Here is a 22,537-nt window from a genome sequence, read left to right on the forward strand (position 1 = left end):
TCATCTCTTCTGTACCCTACATATCTTATCCTTCGCCACCCTTTTTACACTGATAAGCTTTAAGGCAATGTGTGGTACCAGATGGATTTTAGAAAAAAGGACACAGTAAGGACCAGGTTGAAAGCCAATGTAGGCCAAGGGCAAGGTGAGGGGAAAAGGCACTGGTAGACCAAAAGAAAAAAGAAAAAAACTATGGTTAGACCAGAAAAGGGCAAGGAGAGGATTTATATCTGAATCTAGGAATGACTCAAGTTTAGGACACAGCAGTATAAATTTGGGGTTTATTTATTGGTCCTAGACACTGCGCCCTTTGTTCCACATTCTGCTAGATTAGCCATGCTGAGAGTCCCATGCGTGTTCAGAGGAATGGAATGCGCGGCAGATGCCAACCACCCCAAACCCACAGGAGCCCAGCCACGCTTTCTAAAATGGACTGGCCGTGCTTGACAGGAGGTCGCTCAGTGACAGGGACTTCCATCCTATTTCCAGAGCCTCCATATTTAGCCTTCTAGGAGGCCAGGGACATTTGACTTGGCTTTGCAGAATCATGGTTTCTCAATAGTCTAACCTAATGAATAAAACGTGATTTTACCTTTTCTCTTGGTTTAATAATAATTGATCAGATGTCAGACAGATAGAATTTGCATATTGGCTCTGCCCTATAAGGTACGTGACTAGGAAAGTCACTTACATTTTATGATCTTAAGTTTTCCCAAGTGCAAAATGGAGCTGTAAGAACCGAATATTAAAAAAAAATGTATTTGAAGAACTTATCAGTGTCTAGTATGAGTAGCTATTAGTTGCTACTCTCAATTTTTCTATTGCTGGTAGTGCAACTGCTTCTATTACTATAATACTATCTTAAAGGTCTGAGTTATCTTTTTAAAAATTGTGAACCTCAGGTACACAATCCTGGATCCAGAATCCTTAGTTCATCGCTATCATCCTAATGCACCATCAGCCCTCATTTCCTTTTAAGATATTTTTTAAAAATCTTAAAATATGTATTATAAAAATGTTCACACATTTTTCAATATATCATTTCCATGAATTTCATACATTCATAAGTACATTATTTTACACTTGCCAGAAGATTCACAAATGAGCTAAGAAGGAAAAAGTAATAGCAGAAGAACCAAATAAAAACATCTTCATACACATTCGTAATCTATTTTGTACTCTGAAGCTAAGCTGTGGCATCTTCACACTTTGGGGATTATAAAGCACGCTGTATGTTTTGCTCTGGTATTAAAATAGTTTCTTCTTACTCTTGTTTATAATAATTTTAAGTCACACATTAAGTTAGGTTATTTTCTCCCCGAGCGAGATAAAACTTGGTAAAACAAGAAAATAGGTAAACAGTAGAAATAATTTCCACCTCCTACTCTATAACTATCTGAGGAAATACACTCCTTTTTCTAGAAATAAAATATAAATGCTACTGAGGAAGCTAAAATTCATCCCCTCCTCTCCCCCAGTCATGAGCTTTGGGCTGGAAGTGATGACTGACATTCAGACAGGTGACCCCGAGCCAGGTAAGGACGCCAGGGTTTTGCTCACAGCAGAGGGGGGCTGCAGGCTGCGGTGCCCTGCCCCGCATCCCTCTCCATCATGTGGTCTCTGGTTCTTCAGCAAAGCTGGAGCAATTGCTTGTCTTTATTTATTGCATTTTAAGTATTGGTGCTCGGCTTCATTCTTGTGTTTGATTTTGCATTTTAGAAAGAGCACGCCATACAGTGGCAGTTCTGGAGGCTAAATTGAAGGGAGACATAGATTTAAGGCCTCTATTTCAGGCTGCAGTGGTGAGTTCCCTCATCAGAGGGGGCCTGGGGTTGAGGTGGAGGAAAGGAACCAAGAGATGCCCCAGAGAGGGAATGGCAGAGCCGACTGAACACTGGATTTGGGGTACGGGCGAGCTGCAAAATGGTCTGACGTTGGGGCACATGCTTCTGAGGCAAGTGATGTAGGCGAATGAGGGGGAAGAAAAGATGGGCTCAGTTTGAGACAATGATTTCCAGGGTTTGTGGGCTGTGACTTGATGTCTGCGATGCAGTTGGCCATCTGAGCCTGGAGCTCAGGGCAGAGAGATAGGGCACAGGCATCAGTCAGCTAACTCACAGATGCTTTGGACATCTTGAAGCAGAAGCCAAGTCCATTAAACTTGATACATTCCTGTCAGGCAGCAGGCGGCCAGATTAAATGGCTTTCCCGCCCATCTGGCTGAGACACTGAGGTGCTGTTGTTACATGAGTAGCGCCTTTTCATGTCTGTATTAACCACTTACGTGTCTGAGTGGCTAAACGCATCAACATTTTTAATACAGATTTTATTTTAACATGTTACACATTCCTCATATAAATTTGCAAAATACAGAATTAAAGAATAAGAAATCAATGCCATCCTTAGTATTATACTACAGATACAAACTATTAGAATTTCACCTTCCTGCCTATGCAAACACAAAAATATACAAATATACACTTAGAAATCCAGACGTCCGCACGCACATGAACATGCACAGTTAAGAGACTACTGTATATAATTTTATATCCTGCTTTTTTCACTTTATATTATTTGAATATTTTTATTTTTAAAAATAAGTTTTAAATAGTCAGTTATAAGGACTTACTATAATTCGATTAACCACTATGTTATTACTGACCATACGGGTTACTTCTGAGTTTTTTTCTCTTATAACAATGCTGTGAGCAGTATCTTTATATGCAAATCTTAGTCCACATTTCCTATTATTTCCTTCATAGAGATTCTCTTTTCTTTAATGAACATTCCATTATAAAGTATTTTATGTAGAAAAATATATCCTATACAATGCATACAAAGCATACAATGTACAAAAACGTCTCCCTACCCAGACTTGCCAAGTCTTAATATTTTGCCATATTTGTTCAAAGTTCTTTTTCCTTCCCCAAGTAAGAAATGAATGATTGACAACCCAGCTAAGTCCCGTGTGTGCATCATTTATGCCATCCCCTGTTTCCCATCCCAGAAAAACTACTAGTGAGAATTTTGGTTTTTAGAATTGTTTTTATACTTGTTTCATTATGTGTGTACACCCAAACAATATCAAATATTATTTTGCATTTTTTTTTTGGCTGGGGCCAGGTTTGAACCCACCACCTCCAATATATGGGGCCGACGCCCTACTCCTTGAGCCACAGGCACTGCCCTATTTTGCATGTTTTAAAACTTTATGTCTACAGTGTTGCATAGTGTGTACCCTTCTTTCTTTTTTCACTGGACCTTCTGTTTCTAACATTTTGCTACATTGCAATGCATACCAATCTAATACATCTTTTTGACCACTTCACAATCTTCCAACAAGGCATTTACCCATTCTGCTGTGAATGGCATTAAGTAGCTTCCATTATTTTGCTATTGCAACCTTTTCCCTCTAAATATTCCTGTAGATTCATCTATATGTAACCTCCCAGGAGGTTCTCTAGCATAGACACACAGAAATGGAATCGCTAGCTGTTAATTTTACTGTATGTTGCCAAATTCTGTTAAAAATGCATGTATGAGAACTTCTACACTGAAGTCAGGAAAACGCCCTTCTATCTATAATTACAATGTTCACAAAACTTGCCATACACTGTCTTATTTCATCTTCATGATTATGTTTTGAGGCAACAGGAGGAATTACCTACCCCCATTTTGTAGGTATCTAATCTGATACCAGGAAGCTTCTAAACATGCTTCCTTCGGCAAGAACTGAGAAATAGCCCTGGGAAGATGCAGGACTCGAGCCCTGGTGTCCTGACTCCCAGATCAGTGTTCCTTCCCCTAGGCCTTAGTTGGTCAAATGGGAAGCATCAGATGGGCTGGGCCCTGTACATAACCTCGAAGTTCAGGCTGAGCAAATGAAAGGAGAAGAACAATGTGCATTGAGTTGGACATGGACACTAACATCCATTTGGGCTCTACCTTCTGTGTAGGTGTGAAGCTGTGCTGTGCAGCAGATCGTTGTGCTAGGGAAGGAGTTTGAAGAGGAACATAGAGACTTTTTTTTAATCATTGCCCTTCTGTGTGGTCTGACATTTGTGTTCTCCCAAGTTCATGTTTAAAAGTCCAAATCCTCAAGGCATGGTATTAGAAGCTGGGGCCTTGGGAGTTAGTAGGTCTTGAGGGTGGTGTGTTCATTCATGGGGTTAGTGCCCTCAGAGAGGAATTCCCAGAGAACGGCCCTGCCCCATCCTTCTTTACAGCAAGAGGACAGCAGTCTATGGGGAAGCAGGCCCTCACAGACACCACAATCAGTTGACACCTTGGCCCCTAGAACTATGAGAAATAAAAGTCTGTTGTCTATGAGCCCCCCAGCCTGTGGTAGTCTGTCATAGCCCCCGTTCCTGAGGGGCTGGATACTTCATTATCTCAAACTCAACCTGGGATATAAATGGATCTTGTAATTTCTTGAATAATTTGTGATGGCTTTACTTTCCAAAGAAGTAAGAAATGAAAAAACTAAGGAAGAAACAAAGAAAACGATAGAATTCCCCAAGTGTAACTGGCATGTCACCCCATGTCACTCCCTCCCCCCCCCAGGATAGACAGAGATGGAAGGAAAGCGAAGGCTGCCCACCTTCTCCACTTCCTCCCTTGACTCTCCCAGCTCAGCCCACTCAGTCAGCTTCCGCCTCATCATTCCACAAACAGCCGCCCTTAGACATTCTGCCACCTCTAGGTCACCAAGTGCAATGAAAACTGTTCGGCCCTTCCAGTAGAGTGTGACACAGTTGATTACTCTAGAAGAGGGGACTATGAAGGTGCAGAAAACCCATCAATTCCCTGTCATCTTTTTAGGCTTTTTTTGGAGTGGGGAGCTGAGGACAGAGGGGAAATGCCTTGTGTTTTACTAATTACCCAGATTTCCATTGTTAACATTCCAAGCCCTTGGTTTTGCCTCTTATAGCTCTTGCCTTTATCTCCACTTCTTGTTATGAGAAACTTGGAATTTATGCCCCTTTTCTTGATTTCTCCAGAATACCACACACTGGACAGCTTTCTGAGTAGGAGTCTTTGGGTAAATATTGCAGATACCAGCAGATGGCTACTGCAAAGCAGCCCAGCAGTTGACTTAAATGCAATATTAGACAGCCTCGTTCTTAGGAAGCCTCTGTTCATTCCATCCTCAGTCCTTCACTTCACACCCCTTGATTTACATAGTTCTCCAATGCTGTGTAACAGATTGCCCCTCTGTAGGTCAGGACTGCAAGAGCAGCTCAGCTGAGTCCTTTCTCACTCAGGCTGCTGCTGGCAGGATTCATTTCCTTGTAGGCTGTTGGCTAGAGGCCTCCAAGGACTTCTTGCCATGTAGACCTCTCCACGGAGTATCTCAAAACACGGCTGCCTGCTTCAACAGAGCAAGCAGCAGAGTGTGATAGAGTCCAGGGAGAGAAGGTGCGAGCAAGAGGGAAGTCACCAGGGCAGCAACGTTCTATCATTTCTGCTGTGTTCTGTACAAGCCATTCAGTCTATCCCATGTGCCAGGGGAGGAGACTGCACAAAGGCATGAATCCCAGGAGTTGAGAGTCACTGGGGACCATGTCAGGAGTTACCTGCTACCCCCATGCCCATAATATCTCAGTGGATAATTTTCATTGTTATTTCTCCTGCTCCTACCTGCCCATATTGCTGGAGAACCCCCTCTTGGTCTTATTTTCTTTTTTGCCTCTATAGCCTTCCACTTCCCCACCTCATTTCTTAGACAACAATTTAGCTACCATATCTCTCTGTCCCACTTCAATAGCAGAGGCTAAGGTCTACTATGCAATTAGTATATGTGATAGCAATTCTCCCAAGAACTTAGATCTTTTAACTCATTGAATTTTCATAAAAAATATGAACCATATACTCATATACTCATAATAACCCCATTTTTCAGATTAGGAAGCAAAGACAAGGGGCTATCTTGTTCCCAACAACAGAAAATAACATGCTCATGTTTTGAGAGCCTATGAAGGTGTTTTGCAAAATATATGCTGTTTTGTCCTTTTAGAAGGAACTAATACATACTCTTAAATGATAAACATTTTTGTCACCAGTGTGTATAGGGGAAGGTAAGAGGTTCCCTTTCCTTGAATCCTCTATTTTCTCAAATTCCTATTCTTAGGATTCTGACCATTGGCCTCTAGTATTGTAAATGTCACCAGGAGTTGAGGCTTGTCTCTCACTGGAAGGGCTTTCCTCCCATGTCACTGGACATGTGACAAGGTTGGCACATGCAAACCATAGAAATGGTTGACATTTACCCAAATCTCCTCAAGGTATTGAAGTCTCAAGTTTGAAAATTCATAAACTTTTTGCTTGGTTCTCTTCTGGCTAGAGCTCAGGGCATGGAGGGGCCCTGAAAACACCATGTGTCTGTCCTATGCTGAGAAAACTCTGGGCCTTGGGGATGGGCCAGGTGCCTTCCACCACTCCATTCTCACTGCTGGTGAAAGGCATCTGAGGGCTGCATGCACGATGTTGGTGGTGCCCTGTGATCCGACCTTTCCATTCCCCTTGTAGGAGAAAGCCTGTTCAGAACGCATTCCCCAGGGACTTCTTTCCCACAGTGTATAGCCCCATACCCACGACTATGTCTACTGTGCACCTAGGTAATACCATTTGCTCCACCTTTTTTTTTTTTTTTTCTGTTCAGAGACAAGGTCTCACTCTGTTGCCCAGGCCACATTGCAGTGGTATGATCATACATCACTGCAGCCTCCAACTCCTGGGCTCGAGTGATCCTCTCTCCTCAACCTCCCAAGTAACTAGGACTCCAGGCATGCTCCATAATACCTGGCTAATTTTTTAACCTTCTATAGAGATAGGGGTCTTACTATGTTAGCAGGCTAGTCTCAAACTCCTGGCTTCAAGTCATCCTCACACCTTGGTGTCACAAAAATAAGCTTTTTTAAAACTCTGGTTTATCATGAAGCTTAGTCCTGAATTCCTAGAGACCATTAGAACTATAAAGGTTATACACTGTCATAACTGCTAATCATTTATTCATTTGTATATCAAACACTTGTGTCTATTATGTGCCAGGCTCTGTAATTTTTAAAAAAATTCTCCTATGTTTATAAGACAAAGTTACATTTTTGCTATGTATTTTGAATGTATGTGCTAGTATCTCAAAATTTCACAAAACTCTGGACACTTCCTAAAAAGACTGATTAACTTTTCTGTAGAAATGAGATTACCACCTCACCAGCTCAGCCTCTGTTTTGAGAGCATGGAGAGTTGGAATTCTCCTGGGCATGGTGCCTACTTTTTCTTTTGTTCAATTTCAAAACCCATTTTATTGGTGTCATCTAGAAATGAATTAGTTGAGATGTACAGAGTTTTATTTTGTTTGTATACTGCTCTGACTTTTACCACTTAAGTAACGATCAGAAAATCAATTCCTAGAAGACTCTTGGCAGTAGACTTAAGAATTACACACGTTATATTCAAATATTGAACGTGTACTCAATGGTAATATAATTTCCTCCCTTTGCCTTGGGAACTAGATGGAAGTAAGGGAAAATGAATATTGATAATTTTCATGACTTTAGAATTTTAAATACAAAGGAAGAAGGTTTCTAATATTTTCTTTCTTGCATGCTTTTCTAATTTTGTAAATTAAAACTTTACATGTGAGAATATTGATTTGATATTATAAGTGTTAAGAACACTTTTAAATAACAGGATTGATATTTCATACTCTGCTAAGAAAGCAAAAGTCTGCCTCCTTGATAGTCTAAGGTTTTGAAATTTCATAAAATAGCAATTAGGGACATAAAACTTAATAACTATCATGCTATGGTTTGAATGTGTTTCTGCCAAGATTTGTGTGTTGGGAACTTAGTCCCCACTACAGCAATATTCAGAGATTGGCCTCTGGCAGGTGTTTAGGTAATGAGGAGCTGGCCTCATGAGTGGATTAAACCACTATCAAGAGAGCTTGTGGGAGGGGGTTCCTTCTCTTTCACACTTCTGCTGCCTAAGGGTATGGAGCACTTCCCCTTGGGGACATGTAGCACTCAAGGCATCTTCCTGGAAGCATGGCCCTTCTAGGACCTGGCCCTAACCAGCTGGCACCTTTTTCTAGGACTTCCCAGGCACCATAACTATGAGAAATAAATTTCTGCTCTTTACAAATTACCCAGTCTCAGGTATCACAGCAGCACAAAATGGACACATCATGAGCTTTTTAAAGGGAAATAACACGGTAGACATAGAATTTGAGGAGAGAAGACTCTGCCACTCACTACCTATGTCAATGTGGATGTATTTCCAGCTTACATTGGATAAGACTGTGATTAATAGCTTGCATACTTGTCCTACTAAAAAAAAAATCACATAGCATTGAGGACTAGGTTAGGAGGTGTGTGATTGTCTGATGCAGCTTACAAAATTACAACATGCTCATCATATCTGGTGTGTCATTGGTATAAAATTTTGATGCTAGGATATTTGGAAATCTTCTACTTTAGATTCACTACTTGTGAAGCAATGCTCTGGCCAGATGAATTTTAGCAGAGGTCTTGTAATTCTAGGATCTCAGGGAATGGAGCAGGCCTGGGAAGCCTGGGAGCCTCCCAGAAGATGCTCCCCTTTCAAGGGATCCTCAAAAAAATGGCTCATTCATGTGATTTTTCTGGAGTTTCTAGCCTTAACTTCTTAGTTTACATTTATTATTCATTTTTGTTTCCTTCTGTCCCTTGAGAGGACTGCAATTACTCAGACTAAAAACAAGGTCTTAGAAAGGGAAGACATAGTCTCTACTTACTCCTTGGACCTCTGAATTTTGGGTGAAATAAGCAAAATTAGTAGAGTCATGATTTATTAATCTATAGACTTATAAAAATTCTCTAATGATTTTTAGGAGGATACCCTATAAATTTAACAGAACCCAGTGTTCCACTAGAGTTTAAGAAACTAAAAAATGCGGAACACTTCAGTTAATTCTGTTATCTTGGCTTTTGTGAATAATGGCGCAATAAACATGGGAGTGCAGCCCTCTTCAGTGTACTGATTTTATTTCTTTGGATAAATACCCAGTAGTGGTATTGCTGGATCATATAGTAGTTCTATTGTTAATTTTTAAAGGAAATTCCCTATTGTTTTTCCATAATGGTTTGTACCAAATTTGTGACTAGGGTGAAGTACTATCTCACTGATTTGCATTTCCTGATTAGTGATGTTGAGCATTTTTTCACATACCTATTGGCCATAGGGGAATATGTGAGAGGGGAACACCCTCTCATCAATGGACAAATGGAGAAAAAAATGTGGCATAAAGACCCAATGGAATATTATTCAGCTTTATAAAAGAAAGAAATCCTATCATTTACAGCAATGTGGATGAACCTGGTGGACATTATGTTAAGTGAAATACGCCTGTCACTGAAAGACAAATATTGCACAACATCACTGGTCTCTGGAATCTGAAAAACCTGATCTCATAAAAGTGCAGAGTAGAATAGTGTTTACCAGAGGCTGGGGAGAGTAGCCAGGGAGAAGTGGGGAGAGATTTATCAAAGGGTACGAAATTATAGATAGGTGAAATGAATAAGGTCTGGTGTTCTATATCACAGTAGTGTGACTGTAATAAAACTGTATTCTGGTGTATATTTCAAAATAATTAGACAAGAGGATTCTGAATGTCCTTATCATAAAGAAGTGACGAGTGTTTGAGGTACATCACACTGTACCCCGTAAATGTTCAATTATGTGCCAGTGAGAAACAAAATAATAAATAAATATAAACCACATTTATTAATAAAATTTAGTATTAAACTTCTTTTATAAAAATGAAAAAAAAAGAATTAAAAAATGCTATTTTAAACAAATACCTAATTAATCTTGAGAGAAGCAACTGGTTTTCTGCTTAAAGAGTCACTTGGTATGTTCCCCAGATGCTGTAACTCCAGATGTTCTAAGAGGGCATGCTTTATCCTTTGATATTGAAACCACAAAAATTCCAATAGAATGTTATTAAAAGCCTAAGATGTTACAGTTCTAACAGGTATAACAGGAAGGTATACCAAGTGCAGAGTTAATAAATACTTGTATTAAACCAATGGTGGTGATATTTGAGAGCAGGCTGAAGTACAAGTGTAGCAAGCGATTTTTTATTATTGGTTGATATATTGTTTTGTCTACTGTTTATGGTGTTCAGAGTGTTAAAGGAAGTGGTCATATTAGATTTTTTCCATTGCTAAGTGGTTAGGATGCTGGCCACATATACCAGGGCTGGCGGGTTCAAACCCATCCCAGGCCTGTTAAACAACAATGACAACTACAACAAAAAAATAGCTGGGCATTATGGTGGACACCTGTAGTCCCAGCTACTTGAGAGGCTGAGGCAAGAGAATCCCTTAAAGTCAAAGAGTTTGAGGTTGCTGTGAGCTATGATGCTACAGTACTCTACTGAGGGTGACATAGTGAGACTCTGTCTCAAAAAAATAATAATAATTTCATTTATTCAATATATACACTTAAAATTTGAACATTTGGGTCAGGTTTGGTGGCTCATACCTATAATCCCAGCACTTTGGGAGGCTAAAGTGGGAGGATCACTTAAGATCAGGAGTTCGAGACCAGCCTGGGTAACATAGTGAGACCCTGTCTTTACAAAATATTCTAGTTTTTTTAAAAAAATTCAAGTAAATAAAATTAAAACATTAAGGAAAAAATAAAGAAAAACAGAAGAATGAAGGAAGTACTGCTGTAGAACAGAACTACATTTATTTTAAATAGCTTTTTATAAAAGCTTTAACTTCTGACCCCTTAGCAAGTTAAAAATCCTATTTATGTTTGATTCACATGCTTGTACAGATTAAACTGAGAATAGCCTCCCAATCATACTTAATGTGCTGAAGAGAACACTGATTATAATCATTACTAGGTATTTAATGTCACTTGTGGGTACCTTCTCTGCATTAAATCTCTGAACTTTCTATTTTTTCCCAAGACTTTCTTGTGACTTATAAGTGGTCATTTGCATTGAATGAAACAGCCATGTTTTAACTTCATACTTTCAGTCTCCCTCTAGTGATTGAGATGCCTCTATCCTGCTCAATTGAGATGTTAACATTAAACAAAACAAAACAGTTTCAGTTCTAGACTCTGGCCCATAGCTATCTAGTTCAAAGTGACCTGAGCCCTCTTAGAAGTTGTATAACTTGGACACACTACTCAGGCTCTCTGTGCCTCTGTGGTTCTCTTTGAAAATGGAGAGAATCTGGGAGGAAAGAATGGAGCAGGGTATGTGATGGGCTAAATTGAGTTCCTGGTCCAAGGTAATCACTTAATGAGAAGTAGCTATTATTACTATCATCTGAAGAAAAGGAATTCATTTCCTCCTGGTTTACAAAAAAATATTCATTGTAGACATAGAGTTCTGAGCAAATAGTAAATATCAATTTCACAAACTGATAACAGAGATTTCAGGCATATGTGATGTGAACTCTATCCTACTGGGTGCATGGAGGTTCTGCTAAGTCCCAGCATGATACTGGCAAGACAGAACCCAGTGTATTTTATTAAAAAATAATGAGATAATTTCTTAAACCAGCCTTATATCACTCATACCATTTTGGAGAATTCTACCAGTTCTCTTGCTTCTTGACCATTGCCCTATGAAGAACAGAAGTTCCAACAGATGTTGGGGCTCTGACAATGGATGGTCACTCATTATTATTTCTCATCTATCTGCTGATTTATTCATTCTTCCATCAAACAACCTCAGCACACGGTCCTGGGCATTGCCTATGACTTGACTATTCGGGTCAGAGGAAGGAAGAGAATTTTGGAAGGGACAGCATTTATAAAGACATCCAGAGATCTAATAGAAACTCCTCCTGGCAGAGAAATTTCTACTGAAATTCATATAGATGTCCCCAGATACAACCAAAGACTCAGATACTCCCATGGAACTATGTGGTAAGATAATAAAATAAAGGCAGCAAATGTGTGGCTTCCTACTAGCTCATCAATGTGCAGGGAGTCCATGGGATATGGGCCTTCTAGATGTAAATCTGAAGTTCTGAACCATGGTTTTCCCTGTCATCTTTCTTGTAGGCATATGATGGTGTAAGTTCCATAACCACCCGCCTCGCCAGAACATGTGGAAGACAGCAGCTGGCCAACCCTATCACCTCTTCAGGAGACAGCCTCTTTGTGAGATTTCTTTCTGGCCCTTCTAGACAGAGCAGGGGCTTCCGAGCGCAATTCAAGCAAGGCAAGTATCTGTGGGTCTTCCCAAGCACAGGAAAAATATTCTCCAGTGATCTTTCTGCTGCTATGTTAAAAACGAGACCAGTGCTCAGAAATGGATCACAGTTTTCTACTTTACATGAAAAAATTTAAACATAACAAGGGAATTATGATCTATACTTATTCCAACTATACATACTTGTAACCCCATCTTTGTCTACCTTAGATGATACAGACTTCCTTTCATGTATATCTCTCAAACAAGTTTTCAGAATAATGCTTGAAAAGTGCCTGAAATACTAGAGACAGTATAAAAACATTTTCATCCAAATTAATTTTTCTAGCATTTATCCAAGGCTTTATACCACAAGGAAGCTATGCCACTAGAAATTGTGAGACTTGTTTGTCATGTAGCCAGATTTGGACCCCCGGAAGCATTTGTTTGCCTCCTTTGTGATTCCTGCCATTGTCCAACTGAGGAGTCACTGTTGTTTCCCACTGTTTTTGTTCTTAAGTCCCCACTACTCTAAGACCTTTTCACCCATTGCCTCTTGTCTAGCCATTCTTAGAGATTAACCCTTTATCCCACTGTCAGAGACAGAAGGAACCCCAGCGGGAGGGGCTGTTAGTTGGCTTCAGCACAGCCACGATTTATATTTGGATAATTCAGGTCATTTACTTCAAATAAGTTTAGTCTGTTTAGTTGTTATGTCTGTTTTAGTTATTTTGCTCATGTTCTTCAAAGAGCTCTGGAGGCAGACAGTATCTGGTCTTCCAAAGGTGACACACTGTAGACTTTAGAGTAAGGTGGAATATATATAATATAACATGATATTATATTATATATTGTATTATTATATAGTATATATTGTATTAATATATAGTATTAATATATATTGTATTAACATATATGTCTTATGTATATTTTTACATGAAATTATTCACTTTTGTGATGCTTCCTAGTAAGAAGTCCCCATTAGCTCTTATTAGGACTATTATAACTTCCCCAAACTCACCCACCCTTGCCCTATCTTCCTTCAAAGTCACTTGCAAAAGCCATATCTAGATCCTGCCATTGAATGCTCAAATGTCAGTCCTATCTCCACACAACCTGGAGAATAAGCTCAAGCCCCTCCAAATGCTAACCAAAGGCACAGAACCTGCTCTGATCTGTCCAGTGTCATCCTCAACACTCTTGGGTACCCTGCATTTCAGCTGCATCTGTGTGGATGCAGCCCTTACCCCCTCTGCATCCTTGCTCAGGCGGTCCTTCCCCCTTCCTCCTCCTCTGCTGCCTGCTTTGTGAGCCTCCGTGTATGCCCTCCAGCAGCGATGGACTCTCCCTCTTCTGAACTCCCTTTGAGCTTTGCACTTCTCTGATAATATGCAGTCATCTTTATGAAGTCTTGTTCAATTGAAACTTTCATTGAACAAAAACAGTGGGAAACAACAGTGGCTCCTCAATTGGACAATTGGACAATTGCAACAGTTGGACAATTGCAGGATTCAGAAATGAGGGGAACAACTGCTTCTGGGGGTTCAAATCTGACTACATGACAAGCAATTCTTGCAGTTTCTAGTGGTGTATCCTCCTTGTAGTGTATAAATGCTAGATAAGTGAGTTGGGATAAATATGTTTTTGTATTCTTTTTTTTTCTTGATAAAAAGAAGTCATGGATAAATAGATTATCTCCATGCCTATAATTTATGAGTGGGCAAAGTGAGTGAATTGATGCCAGAATTTTATTTAAATGGTTCAGGGAATTCATAGTCCTTTAATCTGTTGTGTTTTGCCACTCCCCTGCTTTCCGTAATTGAAGAATACTTTGATAAATGTGAAGTGTGTTCCCATTTTCTCCTGGTTTATGTACATCTTCCTTAGCAGAGAACTTCCTTAGCATACATTTTAGAGATAAGAAAAAAACTCATTTATGTCTTCATTCCTCAAATAATTGCTTGGTACGGTTCAGCAGAAACCAAAATTACATGACATGCATGTGTTTGTGTGTTCCCCAGTCTGTGGAGGCCACATTCTCATGGATTCTTCTGGTACCATTTCCTCTCCATTGTTCCCCGCCAAGTACCCAAACAATCAGAACTGCAGCTGGATCCTTGAAGCTCAACCCCCATGTGAGTAACTAAGATGAAAAAGAAAAGGAGCCTAGTACAGATGGCGTCTGTGGGAAAGTTTGGGCATGAGTAATATTCTTATCTCCTCAGGGGGAACAATTGGTGGGCTTCCTCTTCTCCTTTTGGAAGTCCCAATTCCTGATATGCACGAGAACAAGTATTTTCTAATCTGATAGGGAAGTAATACTTACAGTTTCTTCTTAATTTAAAAGAAAAAAAAAAACTTTTCTGTTTCTTTTCTTTTCTTTTTTTTTAGTTTCAAGGCCTAGCAAAGGATTAAAAAGAAAAAAACAATGTGACACACCTACAGCCTTACTGTATTGACAGTCATGTGAGATTAGGGGTAAACAAAACTAATGGATAAATAACTAGTTTTTCACAGGTGTGTCTGGGTGCAGTACATGCTCAAGACAGTTGTTGAATGAATAGATGAATACCAAGAACCATAGACCGGAGAAATAACAATTCAACAGTTCAGGGGATGCAATGCCACGAGCCTGTCAATCAAAGTGGAAATTAATTCTAAAACATATTCCCTCCGGCCATGCATGTATATAAAATATCCCATCCCTGGCCCAGAAGCACATCTCATAAGCATTAACTTTATTTGCTTGATGGAATCTTAGAATCTTATTTTTTGGCCCAGTAACAGTGTGGCTGGTGTCTAAGGCTTACTGCCCCATTTCACAGAGATGAGGAAGAAAGGATCCCCAAGGTTACAACAGAATGACCACGAAGGGGGTGAAGACTTGGGGGAGGCAGCTATTATGAATCCTGTTTAGATGAGCCCTGCCCTCCTGTGATGTTTTCAGGAAAATAAATTTTCAGGCATAATGTGGGAAAGGCATTAAGTTCTTGACTCCCCTCTGTAATTAATAACCTGTGTGAAAATAGCCAAGTCACTTAAGCTAATTGGGCCATAGGTCAAAATAATCCATAAAACAAGAGTTTGGCTTAAGTATTGTCTGGCACTTCTAGGAATGTTAAGAGTTAACACAGTGATAGTATCTCTGTTGACAGGGGAAGATGTGAGGCTGGTGATGTAATCCTTAGCCAACTGCAGACTGGGAGGTAGAGCCCCAAGAACAGCAGAAACTGAACCAAAGATAAAGAAGCCCCCTGCCATGAGCTAGAGCTATTTAGTGCCCAAGGATTATTTTCTAATGAGTTGTAAAGCATTCAGATGAAAGATCTCAGTGGTTGAAGAACAGCAACCAGAAAAGATCCTATTCTGCAGATGAGAACAGGCAAAATGTATCCAGGCACTCACTGTTCTGTAAGAAATTCAAAGCTTTCCTGATAAATGACTCAGAGCCTCTAGGGTGCTAGCCCTGGCCTTCAAATAAAACTGATTGTGCAAAAATGTGAGTGCTATGGAGAAAAGAACATCTTATTTACAAGCCTATGTAAGAAATCAGAATTAAAGGAAATATTCCACTGAGAAAACTGAGTATGAGAGGAACACAGCCATGGCTGACATCAAGATGCGGAAGACTGTAATTGAACCTCTGTAAGTAGAGAACTCAAGGGACTGGAACAAACTGGTCGACACGTGGAGGTGGCCAACATAAGGAAGCAGGCTGAGTCTATTGACACGTCTGGTCAACTTAAGGAGGTGGTCAGTGTAGGGAAGTGGTCAGCTATGGAGGTTCTACTGTACATTTTCTGACAAAACATTCCCTATAGTGTCTGGAATGAACTAGACACCAGTCCCCATGGTGACCACTGCCAGCATTTCAGATTCCACACATACTTTTAAAAACATCTATTTTGTTTTACTTTCTTTTATTTTTAGAGGCCAAGTCTTCATATTTTTCCTAGGCTGCTCTTGAATTCTTGGTCTCACGTGATCTTCCTGCCTTGACCTCCTGAAGTGCTGGGCTTATAGGCCTGAGCCACATACCCAGCCTACTGTGTTACTTTGCAAAGGAAACCCTTTGGCATAGAAGTCCTCCCCCTCCTCCTTGTCCCCTCAAACGTCTTACAAATCTGCCACCTTCTCTGCTGGAGAACCTTTACCTGAAATGATCAGAGGTAAAATTTCTCCCCCTGTATATTTTCTTTGCTGGTACTTGATTAAATAACCGCTCTCTCTCTTTTTTATAGTCAATCACATCACCCTCTCCTTTACCCACTTTGAAGTTGAAGGCGGCACAACTTGTACCCGGGACTTTGTAGAAATTCTGGATGGCAACCAGGATGACGCACCCCTCCGAGGTACTATGGTACTCAGTTGTGGTTTGGCTGTGTTTTATTTATGTACCTACATATTTATAGGAAGCTATTCAAGGTCAGAATGTTTCCAATAAACATAAAGAGCAGCCTCAGATGAGTAAAGAAAATTAGAGGGTAAGAAAACAGGCTTTAACACAGAGTTCAAGGAATTCAGCTTGTTTACTTTCAAGGGCGTGAGTAGTTTGTGTTTATTTTCTAAGAAATGTGTAAGTTGCAACTACTTAGGTAGAGGCAGAATGTGGTCCTGTTCCAGCACCCGATAGCATTCTGTCAGAAATAGTTTGTTAATATTTGACCATAGTTCTTATAATAGAAGCAAACCATACATTCATACCATACATTAATGAATTAAAAATCTGTCATTTTGTGTTGGCATCTCACTAAAATTAAAGGGCGCCCCTATCTAGTTTCTGAAATGTTTTCAAGGAAAATAATCAGGTCACTTAAGGCTTCTCCATGAACTGAATGACTCTGGAGTGTGGTCATACAAACATCTCATCCTATCCTGGAAGACAAGCTCCATCAGAGAAGAGCTTTGTTTAGCTTGTTGCTTTATCCCTCGTGCCCAGCACAGTGCCTGAGACAAGAGCTGGAAATCAGTGAGCACTCCACACTCTGTCCACCCCTCTCATTGCACCGCCTGAGGTCTTTGTCACTAGGCATTTGACCAAGGATAAGGGCATATCCCTTCACACTCACATAACACTACCTGAGTGCTGCTGTGAGGACTTAGTAAATAGTAACTCAGTCATTTAGGATATACCAGGTCAGTTAAGTTTGCAAGCTCATCCTAGAAAAAGTGCCACATACCTCACTGCTGAATGTCACTGTGGTCACCAGGTGGCCGTGGGGAAGTCAACATCTTCAGAGGTGACTGTGATGATATTCAGCAATGAGGTACGTAGCACTTCTTCTAGGATGAGTTCACAAACTTCACTGTGTGACCTCGTAGGTTTTATTATTTCCTACGGGAAAACTGAGGCACAGAGCACTGCAGTATCTTGCCTCAGGTCTCGTAGCATGTAGATGACAGAGCTGAGAGCTGAGTGTGGCACGTCTGGCTCCAGCACCCACACTTGCCCTGCATTCACTCTGAGTATTAGCGCGTTGATCGCACAGGTGCCTGCCGTGCTGGGGACTTGGGCCTCAGTTACATTTGCAGCCTGGTTTTCTTGGGGTTTTTGCTCTGCTCTCCTGTAATTCTAGCAGAGCTGTGTTTGCTAGAGACGGTGGCCTCTGCTGTGTCACTGCTCGTTCTCCTGTCGTCATCTTCATCATTTAGGCAGATACTGTGGCGGCTCCATCTCCATGCCCCATCCCGTCACATCCTTCGGCAGTGCCCTGACACTGAGGTTTGTCTCCGACTCTACAATCAGGGATGGTGGCTTTCATGCTGTTATCACCGCCTCGTCCTCAGGTGAGAACCCACAGCCGGTGGCTCTCGTGGGTTAACAGGGCTGCAGGGAGGTCCTTGGTTTGTTGTTTGGGACTCTACCTTCCAGAACGGGAGCTAGTTTCCTGCGGTCACCTCTGTGCCTGACCTTAGCTTCCTCTCCAGTGGGTGAGCATGTGCTAAATCTTAACATTAGTGAACCCCACCCTTGGGTGGCAGTTTGGCTGTCTTTTTAGCTAAACCCCATGATCTCAGCTGTGTTCTTCATGGCCCATCATGGCAGCTCACGTGGGAGAGGAGAGAAGTCCTGGCTTTTCACCCTGCCCGTCAGCGGCCGGCTTCCTCCTTATTAGTAGTTAAAAGGGGGTTGCAGCACCGGCCGGGGGTTGCAGCACCGCCCTGAGAGGGAAAGCTCGCACCCTGCCTTCTGTGCCAGGCCAGCGTTGACAATAATCCACCGGTCAGCGAAACAGCAGTTTGAGGATTACAGACAAGTCTGATATTACTCAGAGTCCTAGTTCACAGGGAGAAAAGGCTTTCGGAGAAGACACAGCAGATTCCTTCTGATCCAGCACACCGATTGACCTTGGTCTTCAGTTTGCCGAATCTTCCCTTTAGATACAGGGCGGGCGTAAAGTGCGTGCGTGTGCAATTTAAAACAGTTTATCACAGTGAACTGCACATGAACTTTATGGGCATCTGTAGAGGACACTTTTTCTTTCTGATATGAGATGGAAATACTATACCCTGTGCACTGATAATGACGCTGGTGTTCTTTCTCCCGGACCTTAGAGTTGATCTTTGCACTGACATTGCTTTATTTCTCCTTCCTTCCAGCTTGTGGTGGAACCTTCCACATGGCTGAAGGCATCTTCGACAGCCCTGGCTACCCGGAGGTGTATCCCCCTAATACGGAGTGTGTGTGGAACATCGTCAGCTCCCCTGGCAGCCAGCTCCAGCTGTCTTTCATGTAAATCCCTGTTTACGGTGTACTGTGCTCATGAGCCCGCAGGAAGGAAGCCCCGTTGCTAACAGGACGAGCAACTGCCCAGCAACCGTTACAGAGGACACAGCGGGAGTGTTAGGAAGTCTTTTTCCAAATTTCCCCCATTTTACTCATCATTTGGGCTACAAATAGCATTAAGAGTCTAGTGAGAATGGTTCTAGAGCCCTGTTTAATATTGCCAGAGCTCTTGGTGAATAAATCTTGGACCATTCAAGTTCAGAGAACAACAATTGTATTGTTTCTTGCGATTAGGCACCTTTGGATTCTTTCAGAGACTCCTGCAGGGACCTCCCATCTCAGTGAAGCCTTCTTTACCCTTACATCTTTCCCCATCGCAATCCGCCTTTCCTTCCATCCTATCAGAACAAAGGTTTGGGAAGTGCTTTCTCGTCTGGAATCTTAGTAGTTCATTTGTAAAGTCACTTTCATTGTTCTGTAACACTTTTTGAATATGGACGATGGATATGGGATTAACTGTAGGATCCCACCAAATTCTTAGTGATCTCAGATTAAATTAAACAGCAATAATAATATTTCCTAGAGGAAATATAGAAAACACACATTTTAATAATCAGTAGAGCAGTATGTGTGCTTTGCCTCATGGGCAATGGATGCTTATCAAACATTAAGAGATAATATTTGGGCATTTAGATTGCCATTTTTATTTAAAAGATTACTTCCTAAACCTCATTATTATGACTGGGCTATGGTCAGGATTGTTAATTCTGTTTTGGAGAGAATATTAGTAACGTACTGCTGAGAAAAAACTGTTTTGAGGACACTGGCCTGTTGAGTTAATAATCTTCCTTCTCCTCCTGGACATGCCAATCTGTTCATCAAGAACTGATTAAAAACATGGACAAGAGTTCTACTTGTGGGCCAAGTTAAAACATCTCAAGTTGCTGTCTTTAATCCATCTGTCAGACAGTGCCTCTGCAGGGTACAAGTGGCATTGTTTTGAGATAAAGCCACACTCCCACACTCCAGAAAGCCAATGAAAGTTTAAGCTGCTGCAGGGGAAGAAAGTTTTGATTTGTCTTTGCTTTTACTAAAAGCGCAAAGGTCTGCATGGGAAGAGTCATTTTTCTCTGATGTACATTTATTCTTTTATTCAACATATCCTTAGTAAGCCCCTGCTGTGAGCTGAGCACGTGCTGGGCATATTGCTGAGCAAGAGGCGTTATTTATCATGATCCGTGAAACACCGTCCTGGGCCTGGTGACGAAGTGCAGTGTCCATCACGTGGCCTGCTGGGCCTTGTAATCGCCACATAAGAGGCTCCCTTTTTGGTCTTTTTTCTCTTTATCTCTACCACATTCACATTATTGGTGTCCAGGAACTAGGTTAGGCACTAGGAATTAATAAAGCAGATAAATCTCGGATCTTGACAAATTGTCAAAAAATCAACAGCAAGATCCTATTTAATTAAAGCCTAAAAGGAATCATTTTATCAGTGGGGGGTTAATAATAACAAACTTCTCAGATCACTGTGAAGATTAAAGAAGATATCAAATTTAAAATGTATAGCACACAGCTGGTGTGCGGAGCAGATGTCGAGAGAATGTGAATTCTCTCAATCTTTACCACTTCCAAAGTATCTTCCGTAGTTGTTCACAAATAAATCCAAATGGATGCTAGGCTGTCCTTCCAGAGAATGGGCGATGACGAGCATAGGAACCAAGTTGTACCCATTTTATGGTTTAACGAACATTACATCCTAATTATTACATAGAAAACCTTAATACTCAGCAATTTCCTTTCCTACCTGTAAGAAGTTAATTTTGACGACGTTCTGTGACTTGCTTGAGTTTTATTTTTAGAATGCATTTTGTAGGATATAAGATGCCTCTTTCTCTGCATGTGATTAGTGAGACGGCGAGGCCTGTGAGTTATTTCTGCACCGGTTCAAATTCTATCCAGATGAGCGCTTAGAAACATTTCCCTGGGGTATGTGAGAAGCACCACGTGTATGAGAAGCAGCATATGAATCACATCAAGTTCTGACACAGGGTTAGGGTTGTGGACACTGTGGTGAAATTGAGTAGGGAGAAAAATGGAGAAACTGTGGTTGAATCTGCAATGAAAGGAATAAGGGAGAAATAAAACCTAAAACGGAGGGGGTTTTGGTAAAACAGATATTTAAAGGAACTGACAGAAAGTGTATTTTATACTTGAGGAGTGCTTTTAGAAAGCGATTGGTCCTGGTTCAAGAATCAAAATGAGATAATGAGAAACAGGGATTGTACTATTTTTGTTCCACATGCTATTAAAAAATGACAGAACCAAGCCAGAGGGTAGATTTGCTTACGAAATGTACCACGCCCAGACAAAGAGTTCCAAGAACAATAAAGCCTTTTAAAAACTTTAATTCTTATAGATACCACATCTCTTCTAAAGAAATGTCTCTTCTGCCATCTAGCACTGGACTATACTGGCCTGATGCTAAGAACAGACCTTGACTTTGTAATCTTCCGGACCATTGGGCCAAACAATAATGAGCACATTGATCACCTAGCGTCCTGCCAAAATTCACTTGCTGATTCCACTGGTCAGTGGGGCCTGATTCTTTATTTCGAAGAAACTCTCAGGTGATACTGATGCTGCTGGACCGTGTGCCACACTTGGAGCAGAAAGATTTTTAGAGGAGAGTTCATGTCATTTTTACCTTCTGAGGAAAATGATCTCTCTTATTTTTCTGCTTTCTGAGAAGTAGAAGAAAATAATTTTAGCCCGTTTCCCATCATGGATCATACTATGGGTAATACAACTGAGCTGGAATTTAAGCACCAAACTTGGCAGCCATGCGTCCCAAACATGGATTCAGAATAATTCCTTGCCAAGAATGACAGTAGATATCAATAATATATTATAAAAGCATCAGATTGTCAAGGGAGACAGATGTGTGGCTGTGTTGCCTGATGTGGTATATCCTGAATCCTTCTGCTTCTTCATTAGCAGGCATAGCTTGCTGCTAAAACTACATCTATCCAGACCATAGTCCGGATGGTCTGTACTCTAGTAACCCACCTGGATGGGCTTCTGAGAGCCATGGGCTCAAGTTCTCCTGGTGAGAGATGGGACCAAAGCCTCAGGGATGGTGGTGTCCAAGCATCCTGACCCGTTAGCTGAGACAGACCCCAGGGAGGCGTTGTACTTAGCATAAAGGGAAATCTTACAGCCCACAAGGTTGAATGTTGACTGAAAGATTCTCACCATAGAGCAGTGTGTTTTGTATGCTCCAGATAGTATTTTTTTTGTTTTGTTTTCTTAACAGTTTCTTCTCTATAGTCTTTCTAGGTCATTCTTTCTGCTCCTCATCACTTACCTTCTTTTATGAATGCCTATTCAAGTCCTTTTATGCATTTTAAATTTGGTTGTTTGTTTTTTCATTGTTTATTTGTAGGAATACCTTTTATAGTCCAGTTATGATTCCCTTGTTAGATAACTGCTTTGTAATTACCTCCTCTCTTTCCACCCCAGTCTGGGACTTGCTTATTCCTTTTCTTATTCATATCTTTAATGAGAAATTTTTTTTTTGATGACATCAAGTGTATTAATTTTTCATC

General features: G+C 40.8%; 1 protein-coding gene across 1 annotated transcript in view; it reads left to right on the forward strand.

The window, feature by feature from the left end:
* Positions 1 to 22,537, forward strand: part of CUBN (cubilin) — a 245,379-nt gene that overhangs the window by 126,694 nt on the left and 96,148 nt on the right. Inside the window, exons 32-36 of the mRNA XM_003786786.2 lie at positions 12,073 to 12,232; positions 14,224 to 14,337; positions 16,444 to 16,554; positions 17,855 to 17,989; positions 18,803 to 18,935. Of these exons, the coding sequence (XP_003786834.1) occupies positions 12,073 to 12,232; positions 14,224 to 14,337; positions 16,444 to 16,554; positions 17,855 to 17,989; positions 18,803 to 18,935 (653 nt within the window). The remainder of the gene's footprint in view (positions 1 to 12,072; positions 12,233 to 14,223; positions 14,338 to 16,443; positions 16,555 to 17,854; positions 17,990 to 18,802; positions 18,936 to 22,537) is intronic.

The sequence above is a fragment of the Otolemur garnettii genome, unplaced genomic scaffold (assembly GCF_000181295.1).
Source record: "Otolemur garnettii isolate 467f Iridium unplaced genomic scaffold, OtoGar3 scaffold00019, whole genome shotgun sequence".
In the NCBI taxonomy this organism is placed as follows: Eukaryota; Metazoa; Chordata; class Mammalia; order Primates; family Galagidae; genus Otolemur; species Otolemur garnettii.